This window comes from Protopterus annectens, chromosome 17.part0, assembly GCF_019279795.1.
Source record: "Protopterus annectens isolate FY-2018-M chromosome 17.part0, PAN1.0, whole genome shotgun sequence".
In the NCBI taxonomy this organism is placed as follows: domain Eukaryota; kingdom Metazoa; phylum Chordata; order Ceratodontiformes; family Protopteridae; genus Protopterus; species Protopterus annectens.
This window is the reverse complement of record NC_056751.1, coordinates 580,358,287-580,379,096: the sequence shown is the minus strand read 5'-3', so window position 1 is coordinate 580,379,096 and position 20,810 is coordinate 580,358,287. Positions and strand designations below refer to the sequence as shown.

General features: G+C 40.5%; 1 protein-coding gene across 1 annotated transcript in view; it reads left to right on the top strand.

The window, feature by feature from the left end:
* MTCH2 (mitochondrial carrier 2) overlaps positions 1–20,810 on the top strand; it is a 1,452,460-nt gene that overhangs the window by 1,338,713 nt on the left and 92,937 nt on the right. The window contains exon 12 of the mRNA XM_044059351.1: positions 1,323–1,398. Coding sequence (XP_043915286.1) covers positions 1,323–1,398 — 76 coding nt within the window. The remainder of the gene's footprint in view (positions 1–1,322; positions 1,399–20,810) is intronic.

Sequence of the window (20,810 nt, the reverse complement as noted above, 5' to 3'; positions counted from 1 at the left end):
GGGTTTTTTAAAAAAAAAAAAAAGAATTAAACAAACCAAAAAATTTATTTAGGCGTAATTGTCACTTAAGCTTTTGAACTTGCAACTTGCAGTCAGCATCATCAAAAATTCAGACACCTGTTCAAGAACAAAAAACTTGAACATTTAAAAGTTATGGCACAATGATCTGTGTTTTCCTAGAGCGTTCTAATGGTCACCATTTCTAATGACAAAATTGTGCTCCTTTGTTCTGTCACTTAGTCTACATATTGTCTTTCCACCGTAAGAACTAGAGCATGAAGAGCAAATGGCACAGTGCACAACCATGTTCCGCAACTCAAGGGTGGGTGTGGGGGGCACACAAAAAAACAAACTGGACAATATAAAACCAACTCTCCACCCCCATCTATATATTCTAACTCCTGGATCACACTTCTGTGGAGAAAAGGATATATACCTTTTATTTGCCTTTTTGCAGGTGTTGGGCCAATGAGCTGCTTGAAATTTATGCCAGGCAAATGATTTGTCAGGCAAATTAAGGTGACCCATATATATATGTGTACATATATATATATATATATATATATATATATATATATATATATATATATATATATTGTGTGTGTGTGTATATATATATATATATATATATATATATATATATATATATAATGTGTGTGTATATAGACATAGATCTGTATATATGTATATTGTGCGTGTGTATGTGTAAATATATATATATATATATATATATATATATATATATATATATATATATACGTGCGTCTGTGTGTGAAATTTATCTACATGGTTTATTAGACTCTCTAGAACTATAGATATATTCTGAGGTGACAGGTCAGCAATGCATTGTAGGTAGGGGAGAGCTCGAGAACTTGAAGGTTTCCACGAGCTGTAGTAATGGCAGTCAGATCTGACATTTGATATGAGATCCATTCGCTGAGGCTGATTGAAAATAGACAAAAAAGATGGAACGTTATGGTGAGTACTTAACTTTTTTTTTTGCTACACACATTTTTAAATGTTCAGAATGGATCTACATTTCTGAGGTTGCAGCAGATGTGTCATCCATTGAAGGGGTTTGACAGTATCAGCTACCCTGCTGTAACAGTACTAAACCATCTTGTTGTAGCAGTACAATGTTGCAGAGTATTTCGTTTTTTTATATTTTGATTCCCAGCCAGTGAATTGTTGTTGTACAGTTGATGGCGTTGTTTTAATCTGCAACTGTTAACTGCTCTGTAAATTAACCAGTGGCATATTGCAGAAAGTGCATACATGAGCTGGAAACATTTTGAAGATTGACTGCTTCTGTTGCTTTTTAGGCTTGCTGGTGGCCTTCCTCCTTATGCACCTGCATATGCATCCTGGTTAGATTGCTGGAAACATTTAAGTAAAGAGGTGAGTTCTGGTTTTACAGATCATATATACATGATACAAATTGTTTAGTAGCTATATCTTTGATATGTTTTACTTAAGTCGCTTTACCATTGTGTTGTAGTGCTGTATGCCAGTGCTGGCCATGAAATAGTAAATGGGTTTGAGCAAGAACATTTCATCTTTCCTTAAGTTGTGTTTTGGATATTTTTCCCCTTTTTCTTCTTATGTTGCACTGTCGTTCTGGCTTTACACATCTCTCTAAGTAAATCTTCAAGTTGTAGTAGAAAATAAACTTCAGACTCTCCATGACCAATGTAAAGTTTAAAAGGTTTATTCAAAACTGTGGTAAGCGCTTTCGCGTATCTCCTGATACGCTTCCTCAGACCATATACAACATAATAAACTTCAAGCTTATATAGTAACAAAAAAAATCTCATCATTCAATAAAACAAACAATTAATAGTTCATTATGCAGTTATTCAATTAACATAGTGCACTTTTAAAAACACACAGAAGTCTTTAAAGCAAGCTTTAAACAGTCTGTAACTAAAGTGAAACAAAGCAGAATGCAGAATAACAAAATATTTACTAGCTCAATTCTGCTGTCCTATTTTATATTCACTGATAAAAATTGAATTAAAACTTCTTTATTTCAAGCATATTTTACAAAAAATACCACTTCTCATGTGCAGAGCTCTGAGAAAACAGGGCTTAACATAAGAGCTGACAAATAAATAATGAAGACCCAAAACCATGTGTATCTGACTCAATGTTAGGTAATGCAGGGAAAATGCTGTTTCAAATATTGCAAAAATGAAATATATAAATATAGCTGATGTATTTTATAAAAAACTATTAATTTACAATAAAAATAAAAATTTTATATAATAAATATATAAATGTATGTGATTACTCTAAAAACCTAAGTTTAAATAACTGTTTACTGCACATATAAGAATAAGTGTGCTTATGTGCAGAAATAGTTCCTTATTCTTATGAAATTAAAAACTGATGATCTGTTAAACAAAAAACATAGTTGGTACTGTATAAATCTAACTATTATTGACAAATATATATTATCAAAACATCTGAACTTATAAGGATCTTTCCAGAAGGAAAACAAATTAATATTTAATATTTAATGGGAACTTTATTATTTTAAATATTCCCAAATTATGTCGTTTAAGATGTTTCCAAATTAGAACTGACAAATACTATTGGACTATAATGAGAAAATATATTGACCCTGGAATGCCTATCTACATGTATTCAAAAAAGACCTTATAGTAACATAGGTGTTTAAGCCTGGAGAATGATGACCCTTTAGTCTAAAAATCCATTTCAACTCCTTTAATTCTAAGGAATTCATATAATCACCTCCTCTAGCATTAGGTTCCACTATCTGTAAAACTCTAAACACAAAAGAGTGTGTCGGGTGGAGTCGAATGTGTCTTGCTAGGGTATTTAATTAATTTTTGTTATTAATGTCGTACTGGTGATTATAAATTCTATTTTTTAATTTCCTCTTAGTTAGACCAATATAAAAAGCTGAACACTGTTCGCAAGTAGCTAAATATATTAAACCAGAGGAATCACAGGTGGCTCTAAATCTTGGTTTGAAAACATATGGCAAATCTGGATGTATAAAGTCATGTTCCTTGGTAATGTATTTACAATAATTACAATGTTTACAGGGGTATGTACCATAAAGATTCTTTTGCCCTGTAAATTCTTTCTTGCTGGAACCTGTTCTGTCAGATAAACTTTTGAGATTTTTGTTGTTTCTATATATTATTTGTGGATTTTTACCTACTAACCTCAATGTATGTTCATCTGTTAACAATACTTTCCAGTTATTAGTCAATATTCTCCTAATATTTAAACTATCGTTTGTGTATGTTGTTATAAAAGCAACCTTTTCCTTTATATTGTTGACTTCCTTTTTATAATAATGGGGTGAGGGACCTTTATACTTAACTTCTGCTTTTGATGTTCTTTCTTCTTTCAAAACATGGTTCCTAACCATTGTTACCAGATCATGTTCATATCCTCTGTCTAGAAACATTTTTTCCATATTATGAGCCTCCCTTAAATCAAGTGTATCTGTACAGATTTTACTCAGCCTAATAAACTGGCTCTTTACAATACCCTTAAAGATATGACGTGGGTGCATACTATCATATCTCAAAATTGTGTTTTCCAACACTTTTTCTTGTATAATGTGGATGTCAGTTTACCTTCTCTGATGTCTAGACTGACATCCAAAAAATTCACTGAGTCATATGATGCTTCAACTGTGAATTTAAGAAAAGTAGTTGTCTCTAAGTGCTCTTTAAATGAAAGGAATTCTTCAATTGAGCCATCCCATGTAATTAGGATGTCGTCTACACAACGTTTATAGACTAAGATTTTATGAAAGGAAGAATGTGGAAAAACATATTCCTTTTCCCAATGATACATTACTAGGTTTGCATATGTGTTTGCACAAGGGGTGCCCATAGCCACACCAGACTGTTGTAAGTATAGGCACCCCCCGAATGCAAACACATTATTGCTGAGAACCAGGTCAAGAAGGTGGCAGATCTGATTCTTGTCTATTGTTGGAAAAAATTGTAGCATTTCCCTCACTGCTTGTATTCCTTCCTCATTTGGAATTGAAGTGAAAAGACTTTGTACATCCATAGTAATTAACAAATGTTGACCTTTTATGAACTTAAAATCAAGTAAATTCAAATGGTCTAGAAGTTGATATGTATCTTTGAGTATGCTTGGAATGGCATCTACTAGAGGTCTTAATGTATTTTCTAAATATATTGATATGTTCTCAGTAACCCATTTTTCACTGGATACTATTGGTCGCATAGGTGGAGGTAAAACCCCTTTATGCATTTTGGGTAAGCCTTTTATGCTTGGAATTACTGGTGTTTCATTCAAGAGGAATTCATAGAGACTTTGTGATATTTGGTAGCACATGAGTAAATCGTATAAATCATCTTTAATGGATTTAATTATTGCATTCAGATTATCATGATCAATTACTAAATAAGTGCTAACATCATTCAACATTTCAACCATCAAAGTTTCATATTTCATGGTATCAAACAGTACTATACCCCCCCCCCCCCCCCTTATCCACTGGTCTCAGTGTTATAGTGGAATCATTTGATAATTTGTGAAGAGAAGACTTAACTTCACTGGACATATTAAAAAAAGAACATTTCTTTTTCTTACTGTGAAAATAATTATAAAAGTCATATTCACATAATTTCACAAAGGAATCAACATGACTTGGCAAGGGCGGTGTGAAGGAGCTTTTCTTTTTATAGATAAATGAACTAGTTTTATTTTCTTTCTCTTGCTTTTTCTTTCTTCTTATGTTGCACTGTCGTTCTGGCTTTACACATCTCTCTAAAGTAAATCTTCAAGTTGTTAATGAAATGTATTTGCAGTACTCAAACTAGGTTTCTTATTGAGAAAATCTTCTTTTCAAGCAGAAGTGAATTTTTTTGGGGGGATACCACTTGTGGCTGGTCACTGCAGCCACTTGTCTCCTGCCACTTATTTATGCAGCTTTTCCTGGGTTTTAAACACTTCTGCTGCAGGGTCACCGATAGCTCCTAGCTTACCACCAGTGATGATATTATGCCAAGGGAAATGCGAGTCCAGAGTCATCATTGCTGTATGTTTAGGCTGTGTCAATTCAGTGTTTTCACGGCCTTTCTGTAGGATTTATTATTTATGTATTTAAGTACATTTGTTGACCAGGAAAGTCCACTAGGTCAGAAACCTACTTTCAGTGGAGGCCCAGGAAGAAAAGCTCCACGATAAATTTAGTTTACACAGTTGTAAATTACAGTTTACCTAGAGTTGCAAATTACAATTTTACAGCAAAGAGACCATATGCAGTTTAGCTACATACAATGTAAAGAATTTTATTCAGTTGATAAAATGACAAAGTTTGGATAAAATATAACAAAATATAACAACATGGTATACATTACTAATATAGAAGGTTTTTTTTTTTTTTTGGGAGAGAGTGTAAGACAGAAGAATGGCTACATAAAGTGGCTGCATATTTTATGCAGCATGATTAAAAGATGGGAAGGAAGAGACTTAAGTGGAAGGATAATTTCATATCAGTAAGGTTACTGTTAGCTTTGCAGTGTAACCATTGAACATCTCTGCCCTTAGAATAAGGACAGCAGTACCTTGAATCCTGCCTTATATCTAGCCCATCTTCCATACTTTGCCGTGGTTTTCACTGGAGGTATGAAATCATGACACCTTTGCCATTGTGTCATCTATGACTCTCCCTCTGAGGAAAGTTGAGCAGCCAGAAGCATGGTCGGTATTCACCTGCCCCCACCCCCCAACCAGCTCTAGCAGGCATCCAAGCAGGTAACTAGGTCATAGTCAGGGGATTATTCCTTCTGTGCCAGCACAGTAGAAGTGAAGAAATTGAGACTGCTGGGGCATACAATCACACCCCTTAGGCCTTGGTGCAGGGGTACTGACATGGGCCATATGGGATGTGCATCCTTGGTTATGGGCTTTGAAACATTTGCAAAGGAAGGATGTCCTAAAGAAGTAACAGATGTGAGGGTGGTACTCTTATAAAATTTTGACATGACTATCTGTATTGGATTCCTTACTGCACCTTTAGAGCAGATATTTTAAAAGCACTGAATTCCAGAAATGGTTTGAGCACAGCTGTCATAAAAAGAATAGACAAATTCTGCTGGAAACCAACTCAGACCTTTAAGTATACCACTCTCATGTCCATCCTGATGTTGTGTTCGCAGGACTTTAAAATGCATTTTTTATGGTTTAACCCTCTTACAAAAGGAGAAGGGAAATTGCACCCTTGTTTGCTTTTTAGGAGATCACTTTGAAGTTCCCAGGTACTTTGCTTTGGATAGTTTTTCAGGACAAATAGCTATTTTGTGTACTGTGGGTCTTGCACTGTTTTACTCACTGTATCATTTTATTCAGGGTTTCAAGTTCCCTCCTAAATTGTGCAAGTAGTTCTTATGATGTAAGTGTAATGTTAACTTGCATGGCAAAAAGATGTCCTTATCTGTAAGTTTGGGCTTACCATCTTTATGAGGCTCAGTTCCATCCTTCTATTGTGGATCAGGCTCTGGAGAAAGTTGCTTCTCTACTTCTGTTGAGTATTTGCTCTGGAGAGAATCCTGAATTTGGCATCTAATCTCAATTTCCATTTTGCCCGATGTCTGTCTAGAACTGCTACCAGATGCAACATTCAAATGTGATTTATTTCAGAGACTTCCCAAGGGTCAGTAATGACGTGTAACAGCTTTGTCAGAAGTGGAGGTCTGTGCACAACTCAGATTGTGTTTTGGTTGACATGCAGCTTCCAAAGCACTTGCACAAGCCGAAGTACTAAGTGGTTCTTTATTATGTGGGTACTAGCTTCTAATTTCTCAAATGTATCAGCATAAGCACTGATTTTTCAGCAGTTTTAATTGTCAGGATCTGGTGGTGATAAGCATTGTGTAGACTTGCCCTAGCCTTAAAGCTTTGTAATTCATTATTCCTGAGTTCTGGATTTAGGCTTTATGTTGTAATCAATAAAATATACAGTATTTATGATCAGCTCCTCATCAATAAAATATACAAGATTTATGATCACATCCTCTCAAAGGACATCATCTCATCACGTTTGAATGCCATATGTTTCTGTATCCAGCATGCTTTACCGTCGTCCTCTTTTCTCTAAACTTTAGACATTGGCATTTGCTATATACTTTCTGTAACAAAGTTGAATTTGAGTTTTGTTCACTTTACAACTCTCATTAAGCAGCACAAAAGTAGTATCTGTCTAGCAGAAAATAATTGTAGAAGTAGCATAATGCTTTAAAGCATCTCCGGCTAATCATGCTGACTTCAAATGTACAATGTGTTTTAATCCTTTTCCTCAGACTTAGCTTTAGCAGCTCTTACCCTCAAGTCCTTTCTTCTGTGTCCATTTTTTTTTTTTATTAAACAAGAAACACTTTTATTACATGCTCACTTTTGATATAGGCAGTCATACATTTATATAAATTGAAAACAAACCATATTGGCATAATTTTAGTTGCAAGCATTATACATCACTTGTAATTTATCCAGTCATTGTCAGTCCAACATTACATAGCTCTTTCAAATCCTGCCTTCTTTTAAACTGAGTGTATTGTTCCCACAGTTCCCATTTCTTTCTATATAATTTGCTACTACCAATTTCTGAAGATCTGATTTCCAATTGTTTTATCTCTGTTACTACATTCATTACTTCTAGTACAATTAGTTTACACTTTGATTTCCATTTCGTAGTAATTGCTTTTTTGGCAGTCACCATAATTAGATTTAGCAAAGCCTTACTATGTCTAGGCAATTCCAATTCTTTAGCATAGCTTAAAAAAAATCATTTCCTTGGTCATACCAATTTGCTCACCCAGTATTTCTGATAAAGTAGTCTGAAGGGAGTTTTTAAAGTCTGACAACTCATTACACTCCCAGCGAATATGTTGCCAATTACCTCTTTCTTCCTCATCTCACCTCCAACATTTGCTGTCTACCTGAGGAAAAATTCTTTGGAGTCTTCTTGGGTTGTAAAAATACCTATATGAATATTTCCAAGTGAAGATCCTAAATCTTTTAGACTTTGTTGCGTATTTGATTTACATACATATACTCCCATTGTTTCTTTGTGAATTGTTTATTCAGTCTCTTCCCAGTCCTGTCCAACCTCCTCTGATTTGTATAGTTATCATGCAATGTTTTATATGCTGTACTAAGTATTTCTTTTTTTTAACAGCAGCTTCTGTTCTAAATTCAACTAGAAACTCTACCAGTGCTGGTTTTTCACTTAGAATCCAGTTTCTTTATTTTTGCCTTCCTTATCACGGAATGATAGAGTAAAGTCAGTCTCTAGCTTGTAGTCCAAATAAATTCTTGGTCTCTTCCAATTATTTTACCTTTTCCTCTCTAATTATTTACTTCCAGTACCTTGGTTCCTTTGCCGTTTTCCTCCAATAAATTCCAGTCCCTTCTTGCTTATTGTCTCTCTCCCTAATTGCAGTCATCTCTATTGGCAGAATCTCCTTTCTGCATGCCATTGTTGGCTTAATTCTTAGAATACTTTCTGATACTCTATAATATTCTGTATGGTTATTATTTTTCTCCTTAAGGATCTGCATGCAAAATCCATATATCTCCTTGTTTCTTAAGCCCCCCCCCCGGTTTCATCATCATCCCTTTCCACTTTGAATTGTTGATCTGATGATGTCCATTTCATTTTTCCTCACTCTTGGGTCTTTGGATCTGATTTGGCCACTTCTCAAGACTTAATATCCGAGCCTCGACCTCCTCCCTATACCATAATGCTTCACTTCTCCCCTAACTCCTCAGATCTCGTTTGGCGCCTTCCAGCTCGGGCACGATTCTGTTGCCTTGAGCAGAGATAAGCGATTTTTTTTCCTATATCCATTAGCTTATCTTTTCTAATTTTTTTCCTTAACTCTTATTGTAACTAGCGTTGGTAATATTTACTCTCCTATGTGTCCTCCCCTCTTGTTTAGCTAGTTTTTCACTGGAGTTAGGGTTGTTAGCCCCCCTCTAATGTTTCTCTTCAGTCACCATTGGTCATCTCCTTTCCCGATAGCTTTGTTTTTTCTAGTATAGAGTGAAAGTTGAAAAGTTAATCTTGTTAACTTTAACTTTTTACTTGGTTGATGTGTGTGTGTGTGTGGGTTAACTCTTAATGTTTTAATATGTCTGAGAACATCTACAGGGTTTGAGGTGTGCTTCTTATGGGCACAAGATTCCTAATTTGGATGCCCACAAGAGGTGAGTGTAATGTCTCAGGCCAGGGTATTTAGAGGCAGTGTGTGAGATTTGCCTGGCCTTTAATTCCCATACCATTGCAGACTACAGAAACAAGCTGATTTTGAGAGGTCTACTACCAATCTCTGGAGCTCAGACTCCTGTTAAGCCTTCTGCTTCCAAGGAGCTTAAGAAGCGTACCCCGTCAGCATTCCCGGGACTATGACTTCTGTACCTGAAAAAAAGGCACAGCTCATCGGATCCAGCTTTTTCAGATCCAATCTTTATCTGTGCTTCATTGGATCCGTTACTTTTGGATCCAACAGAATCAGCACGTGCCGAAGATCCAAATACTATCATATACTCAACCTTCTGGTCCGAGAGCCCCCTTGGATCCTTTGGATGTCATTTGTGTAGATCAGTGTGTGTGTGTGATATACCTTTAAGGAGCTTTCCACATGCATGTAAGTACTGAGCACATGCAAGCAAGAGTGCCATTTTGAATGAGCAGCCAGTGTGCAAGCATGCAAGTATGTAGTTAATTAGTTCATTTAAGTTCAATATTCTTGCCATCTATCCTGATGTGTTTGTATTCAATAAACTACTTAAACGAACACCCAAGCCTCAATGTCATCTTAATGCACATAAGAAGAGCGACATGATATCAGAATGGGATCCAGAGTTACAGCCATGAGGCAACCGGTTAAATTTGGAGAAATATACAGGAGTGGATCATCCCCACTGCTCAAATGACTCGCAAAACAGGTCAGAAACAAATTTGAAGTACTAAAACTTTAAGTAATTTATTTTGCTATAAATATAAAACTAAGCACTCAGAACGCTCAAAACAAATTTCTTAAGTGAAATGCCCCAAACTGCGACATTTTGATAAAAATATTCAAAATAATTATGAAAATGTTTGAAACAATATCCAAATTGCATAAAATGTACAAAAAAGGAAAATGACCACATTTTTGTTATGTACTACTTTTTAGCTTTAACTAAAGCTATTCAGAATATCCAAAGTGTGCACAGTCTTTGCAAATGTGTGCAGTATTACAGTGCAGTTATCTCACAAAGTAAAGTTGTTTCAAAGAATATTTCGTAAAGTACAGTTATTTCAAAGCGTACTTCGCAGAGTACAGTATTTCAGAGAGTTTATTTTGCATTTGAATATTTTTACAAGTACCTGGTGTGTGTGAATGTTCATATATAGTTATAAGGGCCAATAGTGCATTGTGTTTTACTATAATCTGTGGGCATGGCAGAAGGGTTTCGCAGACCTGCACTGCTTATGTTTGATAACAATGTTGCAGAAAACTGGAGTGTTTGAGCAGGAATGCTATTTTTTCATACAGGCTGCTTTTTCTAACAAAGACGCATGTGCAAAAGCATTTATTCTGCTTAACTTAGCTGGTTCAAAGGCCATTGAAAGAGAGTGTTCATTTGTGTATGCACCTGCTGTGTTTTCAGGGTAGGGGGAAGACCTCCACATAGTGGTATTGGCTGAAACAAGGGAAGACCCTAAGTACTTAAAACATAAATTTAGAGAAATGTGTGCCCCCAAAATTAATATTACAATGGAAATTCACTTATATTACACAAGGGATCAAAAGCCTTGTGAAACTTTTGCAGCATATATATCTGAGTTGAAAAACAAGGCTAAAATGTGCAAATTTGGTGATGAGAAATGAGTTGATAAAGGAAAGGTTTTGTGTGGTATTAATAATGAAACAGTGAAAAAGATTTTGCTTCAAAACAATGATTTGACGTTAAATAAGGACATTGAGATTTGTCAGATGTAGGAGCTTACAGGAAAGCACTCAAGTATGCTTACAAGTGAGAATAGCTGTGGAAGGCACAGTGACAATGCTCATGTTGACAGTATGAAGCATGTGGTTAAAAGAAACAGGCCCAAGTACATGGCAGCTATTGCAGGTCCTGTAATCCCCCCCCCCCAAGTCTTTCCAGCAAATTCCAGAGCATGCTTAGTGAAGCATAAGGATGAGTCAGCAAAGTCAAAACATGTGCCCCCACCCAGCTTCATAGTCAGCTGTTATAATTGTGATAGAAATCACAAACCCAAAAGAGAAAAGTGCTTAGCTTTTGGCCAGCAGCGTCATTCTTGCAATAAGTGGAATCATTTCAAATGATTTTGTAAATCAAATAAGGCACATTCTTTTATTAAAAGAGGGCATTCCAAGAGGCAAGTTGATCAGTTAGAAAGCTGCAACCCTACTTTTTATGTTGATGGTGTGTCTGTGCTTGGTGAAGCAGTCAGTGCAGTAGATCTGTGGGAAAAGAATGAGATCTTTTGTACTATTTGGATTAATGGGTCCTGTAGAGCTCAGTGTAGATACTGGCTCAAAGTGCAATGTTATGTCAGCAGAAACATTTGCTAGAGTAAAAGCTACAGTACAACTTGATTTGACAAACTGCGCAAAACATGTTGCTTATGGTGGTGAAGAGATTCAAGCTGAAGGCTCAGTAGTGCTTTTGTTACTCTGCTGGAAACAGCTATGAGTTGCAATTTTTCGTGGTCAAGAGATATGGGTAGTCATTATAAGGCCTCAGAGACAGTTTGAAAATGGGACTGCTTTCATTTAATAAGAAGTTCACTATGTAAGCCTGAATGACAACAGCTCAAATTTCACCCAAACTATTTTTCTGAGTATGCTGATATTTTTGCAGACAAACTAGGCAAACTACCAGTTGTGTACTCCATGAAGTTAGACCCCAGAGGTCCGTCTAGTTGCAGTATTCCAAACTCTTGAGTTATCCTGTGCTTGCTCCCCGAACGTCCGGCCAGTACACAAAAGCTTGTAGTCACTGCTAGGTACGTGGATGTCTGATGGCCTAGTGAGCATGAAAGACGTCTGCACATACCTTTCATGAGAAATTTTTTGCCACCAGTCGAACGTCAGTGCTTCATGCCATCTTCACCAGCGGATCTTCAAGTTTCTAAGATAAGTACCCTGTTGGGGCTGTTTCTGATTCTTTTTTGTCACTGCATGTCTGTTTAGGTTGCACGTCATCTATGAAGGGAAAGTCCAGGTGCGGTCGTTAGATCCCTCATAAGGATGCCCACGAACTCTGCCTCTTCTGTCTAGGGCCTACTCACAACCATCTTTTTTGTGCGATCGGTCAGGCCTTCGTCCCTAAGACACTCCGCAGTCATCTGCATGCTTTGAACATTTACTTACCGAATCCAGCATCTTAAACACTTAGTGTTAGGGATGGAAGCGTTGTCTGGTCAGTCCGTAGAACTACCTAAAAAAGAAGGCCAAGGTTTCCAGGCTTGAACTTGCTGCTGCCCCTCCTCCACCAGATGGATGGGTTGTCTGGTCAGTCCATAGAACTACCTAAAAAGAGGGCCAAGGTTTCCAGGCCTGAACTTGCTGCTGCCCCTCCTCCATCAGATGTCCCTCCTGTGGCCGATGTTCACCTGGAGGAACGTTCAGAGTCTGCTGTTACAGGTATAGCGGGTACCCCTCAGGAGGCCGCAGATCCTAGAGCAGAAGACACATCTGGGGAGGGCTTGCACACATCGCCTGCCGATGATGAGGGGAGCCTCAGATTCTTATGGTGGTCCAGACAGGCCCTTCCACTGTATCCACTGCTTCCCAGCAAACAGACTCTAGGCCTCTCTCTCTCTGAGTCTAGGCTTTTCGTAGGGCCCACACCTTCTAGGTCTTCACTTAAAAAGAAACAAAAAACAAAATTTCTCTCCCCTCCTGCTGGAAGCCAACCTGATTGGCAGGCTTTTTATAGAGCCTATTTAATGCCTTTATGGCCGTAAGGCCAGCCATGCCTGTTTCCCCACAGACTGGTCCTCCTCCTATCAGTCCCAGACCTCAGGCTGAGGAAATTGTCCAACCTGAAGCTGAGGACACTTCAGACTCCTGTTCAGAGGATTGTCTCTCCTGTGTCTCTTAGATGCCTTCACTTGGATATACTCCTCCAGAGGATTAATCTGCTGAGGCTAACTCCCCAAAAAAGAACCCCACCTTTGAGGAAACAATTTCTAAAATGAGAGAACATTTTCATTCGAACTCTTCTGAAATGCCAGAGGTCCAAAAAAAATATTATGAGCTTCTGCAAATGGAAAGCGCTGCTGTTTCTACAATTCCTCTAGTCTTACCAGCTTTCTTGAATGTTTTTAATGCTGGCTGTCTTAATCTTGAATCACAACCATCTGCCCCTAGAAGGCCTGACAGGTTTTACAAAGTCTCTGAAGAGGCAACATTTTTAATAAAATGCCCTGTTGCCGACCCTGCCACTATCTCAGTTTCAGCAGACAAGGACAGTAATGCCATACAGCACCTTGGTAAGAAAGTATATACTTCTGCCACCCTGGCCTTCAGGGCAGTGAATTCCCAGGCACATATGTCAAAATATGCCTTGGTTCTTTTGACCCAGCCCACCAAAATTTTAGCTGACCTTCCTGACTCATCTTCCAAGGCTAAAATCTCCAGTCTAATTTCCTGCCTTCTCAAGTTACTAGACATTCAATTAGATGCAGCATTGATGCTGCAGAAGCCTCTGCCAGGTCTGCTGCCTCAGCTTCAGTCTTTAGAAGATAGTTATGGTTAATGCTACAACCCTTACCCGATGATATTAAGGCCAAATTGCTGGATGCACCCGTGGATAACTCTGCCTTTTTGGATCTGAAGTGGCTGAGCTATTTAAGTCCCTTCAGCAAAAGGAGAAGGAACTGCAGGATTTATAACACCTGATGTTCTGTAGGCTTATATCGCCTTCATTCTTACATATGGGCTCGGAGACGATCCTCTGGCTCCGGCTTGGCCTATTACAAAGCTCATAGTCTCTTAGTTGGATCGTCGCTAGGTAGGTATCCCACTGTGCACTAGTACAATCCCCAGATCTCGTTTGCTGCATCTATGAGTTCAGAAGTGCTTCTTGCTTGGCCGTGGCTAAGTTCAAAACCTTTTTCATTATTATTCATTTTTACTGATATTTTTTAGCTGTATTTCCTTCATTTACTCCTCCAATGGAAAGACTCTACCGTTTAAGATTAAGGCTCATTCTACACGATTCCAGTCTACATCTGCTGCCTTCCAAGTCCGAGTTCCAATTGACAGTATCTGTGCAGCAGCAACTTGGGCTTCCCCTCATACCTTTATTACTCATTACAAATTGGATCTAACCTCAAGGGGTAGAGCCTCCTTTGGTTCCACGGTACTCAGGAGTATATTCCTGTGAGCCACCCAAGAATAAGATGCTAGGGATGCTGTTCCATATGTAAGAATGAAGACGAGATAGGACTACAGAACATAAATAAGTTATGTACTCACCAATAACGTTCCATGTTTGTAGTCCATCTCGCCCTTCATTCTTACGAATCCACCCACCTTCCCCCGTCCTGGAGGATCTGGAGACAGGATAGTGTTACCTTTGGTAGGGTGGAGACTTTTCATTGGTGTTCTTTCTGTATAACCTTATTTCTATCCTTCTATAGTCTAGCAGCAAGCAAGATTTGGGGATTGTACTAGTACACTGTGGAATACCTACCAAGCCACGAGCCAAGTAAGAGACTTTGAGCTTTGTAATAGGCCGAGTCGGAGCCGAGGTTCGGCTCCGAACCCATATGTAAGAATGAAGGGCAAGATGGACTACAAACATGGACGTTTTGGTAAGTACATAACTACTTTTTGTTGTCTCCCCTATATCTAAATTTCACAGGAACTATCCCTCAAAGACCCAGTTTGAGGAGACACACTGCCCCAGCTCCCCATGCCAGGACAAGAAAGGGCACTAGGAAATAGCAGACCCCTTCTAACCTGCTGAAACTCCTGCCCAGAAACCTCCTTTTCAGGACAGGACCGGTAGATTTAAATTACGCCTTCATTGCCACCCCACAGACTCCATTCCTCTGTCTCTAAGGCTGTCTCTCTGTCTTCCAGTTTGGCAAAACATCACCTCAGACAGGTGGAGCCTTTCCATTGTAGAAAATGGTTATTTTATGACTGCATCATTTCCCCTTCTCCAAGGGGGATTCCCCAGCCACCCAAAGATCAACTTCGCCTTTTCCAGCCAGTCATAGATAGCCTTCTTTCACAAGGAACCACACATCTGGTTTCTCTGGCAGAAAAAGGAAAGGGATTTTTTTTCAGACTCTTCTTAGTTCCCAGGAAGGATGGACCTTGGAAGGCCTATCCTGCATCTCTCTCACCTCAGTTTTTTCTTACAGGTACCCACCTTTCGTATGCTTACCTTTCAGACCATTTTTCCTTTAGTGGATACCTCAGGGATTTCTAGCCACCTTGGACATAAATGATGTCTACCTCCATATCCCTGTAAGGTCCAACTACAAGAAATATTTACACTTTGCTGTTGGTTCCTCACATTTTTAGTTCTCGGCATTGCACTTGCACAAAAGATACTTGGGTGCAGAGGATTATTTCCAGAAGTTATATAATACCCTTTTCCTTTCCACCTGTAATTCCAAGAAAAATCCCCGATGTTCCACCCAGTCAGAGGGATCAAGCAGCAATTCAAATTCAAAAGCTGCTATAATAAAGTCATCCAAGAGTTCCCACCAGACCAAGTAGGATACGGGACTTACTCGAGGTTCTTTTTAGTGCCAAAGAAAATGGGGGACTGGAGAACAATTTTGGATCTCCCCAGTCTAAACAAATCACTTCAGCGAACTTACTTCCAGATAGTCACGGTTCATTCCAGTCTGCCTTTTCTGAGCAAGCATGACTTGATGTGCTCTATAGATCTTCAAGACGCCTGTTATAAAAGTGAACAGGCGATCCAGGAAGTACCAACACTTCCAGCTGGGAGCCAGTCATTTCCAGTTCAGAGTACTGCCCATTGGACTCACCATGGCCCCCAGGGTGTTCAAATGCATGGCAGTCGTAGCAACTCACCCCAGACTGCAGGGATTCAGGGTGTTTCCCTACCTGGGCAACTGGCTCATTTCTGCTCCAACCAGGCATCGGCTCATATGCAAGAAATGAGGTGCTCCAGACTTGCAGTCTTCTGGGGATAACCATAAACTACAACAGCCAACTCCGACACTGGCGGTTATAGGAGCACTTCTCAATACAAAATATGCCATCACTTCTGTTCCACCACAGAGAATTCAGATAAGATCCCAAGTCAAGAAGATTATGGTGAATACTTCAATTTCAATCCGTCTAGCCCTTCATACTCTAGGCTTGATGGCTGCAGCAATAACTTTAATCCCACTAGAAAGGTTTTACATGAGAATTCTTCAGTGGATGCCAGCTACTCAGTGGTCAGTCCTTTATCAGTTAATGTCGTGTCAGATGAGAATTACCCAGACGTGCAAAATAGAACTGGGTTGGTGGATTCACTCTGTCCAAATTCTTCAAGGACATCCTTTCATTCCCCAGCGGCACAAAGGCATAGTGACCACTGTTTCCCAGATGGGGTGGGGTGGGCATTATCGGGGAAAGACGGTCCAGGGCACTTGGTCCCCCGAGGAGCCCAATTTGCACGTAAATGTCTTGGAGATGAGAGCACTGCTCTTAGCATTGCAAGCATTTCAGGATGCTCTTCCCTGTGGGACAATTGCAATTCAAACAGACATGTCATTTGTATGGTAACATCAACAAACAAGGGGGAATCGAATCCTACCCATTGTGTCGAGAAGCTCTCTGGGGTCTGGCAGTGGGTGAGTTCTTCCAACCTCTTTCTTTTAGCAATGCACATTCTGGGGAAATCCAGCATGATAGCAGACAAATTGAGCAGGTGCATTCTTCTACCCCACGAATGGTCCATCAATGAAGTAGTGGCAGACAAGATTTTCCATCAGTGAGGCCAGCCTTGCAGCAACCTCATTGTCTCATCTGTAAACAACAAGTGCAGCAATTACTTTGCCCTAATTCCTCCACAGGGGAAGTTACTGAGGGATGCTCTACTCCATAATTGCGCCCCCCCCCCCGGTCTTCTTTATGCTTATCCACCAATTCCATTGATCCCAAACTTTCTGCAGAAAGCTGCCAGGTCGAAGTGCAAAGTAATCCTTGTTGCACCCTATTGGCCTCAACAAATTTGGTTTCCCTTCCTTTGGCCTCACCTGGTTCAACCACTGGAACTTAGATCTGACTCTGGGACCACCTGTCTCACCTGACGGGTATGACACACCCAGATATACCAAATGTAAGGCTGACTGCTTGGTTTCTCCATTTCCATTAACTCATTCCCTCCAGTACAGTTTTTTTTGAGTGTGTACCTTTAGCTTCCAGTGGGTGTGGCTTGAGCCTTAAAATAAAAAATGAAGTCATCACCTTACAGTTTTAACAAGTACTCATTGAAAGAGGTCAAATATCAATGCAGTTGTGCTTGCCATCATGTATGCTTTTAAGATAACATATTCTGATACCTTGTATGTAGCATGGTTTTGGAATTATCGATGTAAACATGACCAAGCAACATTTGACACCTAGAGATGCAGTAGGGGGGATCTGCAAATGCCTGGAGGCACTGTCTGCTGTAATGAGTTAAGGCAATCCATGCTCTCTTCACCTGATGTCCTTCTATTCCCATGTTGCAGTTTTCTGCGTATGGGTTTTACCCTTCAGTCTTGCATATGTACGGCCAGTATCCAAAAGCTTTCAGTCCCTCTGTGCTGCGTGAAACATTTGACGTGGACGAGAGTTTGTGGGCCATAAAGGTGATGTTGGCACACACCAGCACTCAGAACTTTTCAGCCACCAGTTGTACACCAGGTGTTCCTGTTACTGCTGACGTCGGATTCATTTTTTCAAATAAGTACCCCGTTTTGGACCTTTTCAGTCCTTCATATTTTAAATATTGCTTGTTCATGTCATCCAGAAAGGGTAAGTGTCAATGCAGTCACCAGATCCCTCATAAGGACAGCCACAACAGGTGCCACTTTTGTTTAGGACGGTCAGATGACCATAAGACCTGCCCAATCTGCCAGGTGTTCATACTGAAAACTTTGCATAGTCGCTTGCACACACTAAATCTGTACCTTGAAAACCAGTGTCTGAAACTGCTAACACTTCGGATAGTGGGATCTTCGAACGCCTCCTCAGAACCACCTAAAAAGAAAGCCAGGACCTTATGGATTTCTGCTGCTGAGCCTCTTCTGGCTGATCGCCAGCCTGTGGTCGACATAGGCCTAATTCCAAGGATCAGGTTCTGGATCTGCCACTTTGGAGGTCATGGGTACCTCTAAGGACACTGCACCATCCTTAGGCGAGAGCACGTCCAAAGAAGGTATTCTGGTGCCACTAACTGACCTGGGGGGGGGGGCTGTATTTACTGAGGAGCCGTCTGAGCCTTCTGAACCCTTGCAGTCGCCGGTTTTTAGACAAACATTCACAGGCCCCCTTTAAAGAAGGGAAAAGAGGAAACACATCTCTCCCTCTACAGAAAGCATGCCTGATTGGCAGACTTTCAACCAAAGCCTCTTCAGTGCCTTCATGGCACTGAGGCCTACCACAGCTGTTACTGCCTCCACTTCTCCTCCTCTCCTGAGCCCTAGGCCTCTGCCTACTGATCCAGCTTCTAGGGAAGAGGATGTCCTTTCAGATTCCTCTGAGGAATTTCTTTCTTACATTTCTCAACTCTCCTCCACATTGGGGTATGGTTCCCCAGAGGAAAACTCACTGGACCCTGGGAATCTTCAGAAATGTCTGAGGTACAAAAGAGGTACTACAACCTCATTCACATCGAAACCTCTAGCCCATCTGCTGTTCTCTCTATCCTGCCTGCCTTCTAGATGCCTTTTTTTCTGCGTCTTTGAACTCTGACTCGCAGCCTCCTGCCCCACTTAGACCTGACAGGCTTTACAAAGTACCTGACACTGCGGAGCATTTCACCAAGTGCCCACCAGCTGATCCTGCCACTATATCTTTGCCACTGACAAAGCTACCAAACTCCTGCCCACTACCGCCATTCTTCCAGCTGACAAAGACAGCAAGACAATGGAAAGATTAGGCAAAAAGATTTATACTTCTGCTACCTTGGCTTTTAGAGCTTCAAACTATCAGACCCACATGGCCAAACATACATTGTCTCTTACAATCTGCTAACAAACACCTGGCAGATATTCCAGACTCTCCCTGCCAAATTAGCGCTGTCCTCTCTCCTGGATGTCCTTCATGGATGCATCTGCAGTCCTTACAAATGGGTTGTCCTGTCGTCAGGCAGCCCTTCGGTCGGCCGGATTCCAAAGTCTGGGTCTGGCCTCAGCTGATGTCGCACTTCACCCGACGTCATAGCTGCAGTTCTTCGGGTATAAAGGTATCAGCCTACGCCATCTTCCTCAGTCTTTCTTGCTGCGTGGTGCCCGAAGCAGAAGCTGTTCGCAAGTGCCGGTCGGTCAGAACCAGAGATTACTACTACCGAAGACTTCTAACAGCTAAGTACCCCGTTGGGGACTCTTTCTTGCCTCAGCCGATGTCAGAAAAAGTGAATAACTGTTTAACTTGTGGGAAACAAATACCTCATAAAGATTTCCACTCTTACTGCTTACCTTGCTTAGGCCCAGACCACGACGTAGCAGCTTGTCTAGCCTGTGCTGCTTTCAACCGACGGACGCTTAGACGTCGGTCGGAATTTGCTGAGGAGTTTTTCGGCTCCGCTTTTGCTTACATTATGCCGTCGGATACTCCGACTACACAAATATCTAAAAAGCGCAAGGAAAAGGACCGACACTCGCGATCCGCGGTTTCGGCCGAAACCGCAGTTAAGCCAACCGCGAGTGTCTCGGTTTCGGCTGAAACAGAGCCCACGGTTCTACCTTCGGCCGAAAGCTTCCCTCCTACCGAGGCCTCATCCAGCTTGGCTGAATCTGCTACTGAAATCACACCCGCTCTTGCAGGTTCACAGGATTTATCTGATACTATCCCTTTGGATATTTCTACCCCTGCACGTGGAGCTGCTAGGCCACCTGCATCCATGTCGATTAAGGCCTTTGTCAGGGCTAAAGCAGCAAAATCTACCAAAACTGTGCCTGTTAAGACCCCCTCTCACAGGCCTAGCTCTAGTTCACAAATGCTTAGTCTAGCAGAGGATCTCATTTCTTTGATCCGGGGATCCCAACCACATCCAGACAGGGCCTCTCACCCACCTCCAGAGAAGAGGCCTAGAGTAGAGCCCCCTGAGCCAGTTTCTTCAGATGACTCCTCTGATGAATTAGATAATACAAACCCTCCAGAGGGCCCTTTTTCTCCTTATGAGGACTCTGATGCAGAAGAGTCCATTCCTTCTGCCTCTCCGCCTGAGGAATTTTCATTTGGGGAAACCTTGCATGCTATGAGGGAACAATTTCAATGGCAGGGTCAGGATTTCTCAGACTCTAGGAAAAGGCTTAGAACCTTTTTGCATTTGCCACAGCACAGGCCTTTAGCCATTCCTCCAGTACTTACTGTTGTGGATGATGCATTTAATGATGCTTGTACTGCTCCTGATTCTCTTCCTCCGGCCCCTGCTAAGCCCGATAGGTACTACAGGGTTCCGGACACACATTATCATTTGTATAAGGCCCTTTGCAGATCCCAAACTATCTCCCAGGGACCCAATGCTGTAGCAGCTACCTCTGCCAAAAACCCTCCCCTCTGAAAGGGAATCTAGGTCCTTAGAGA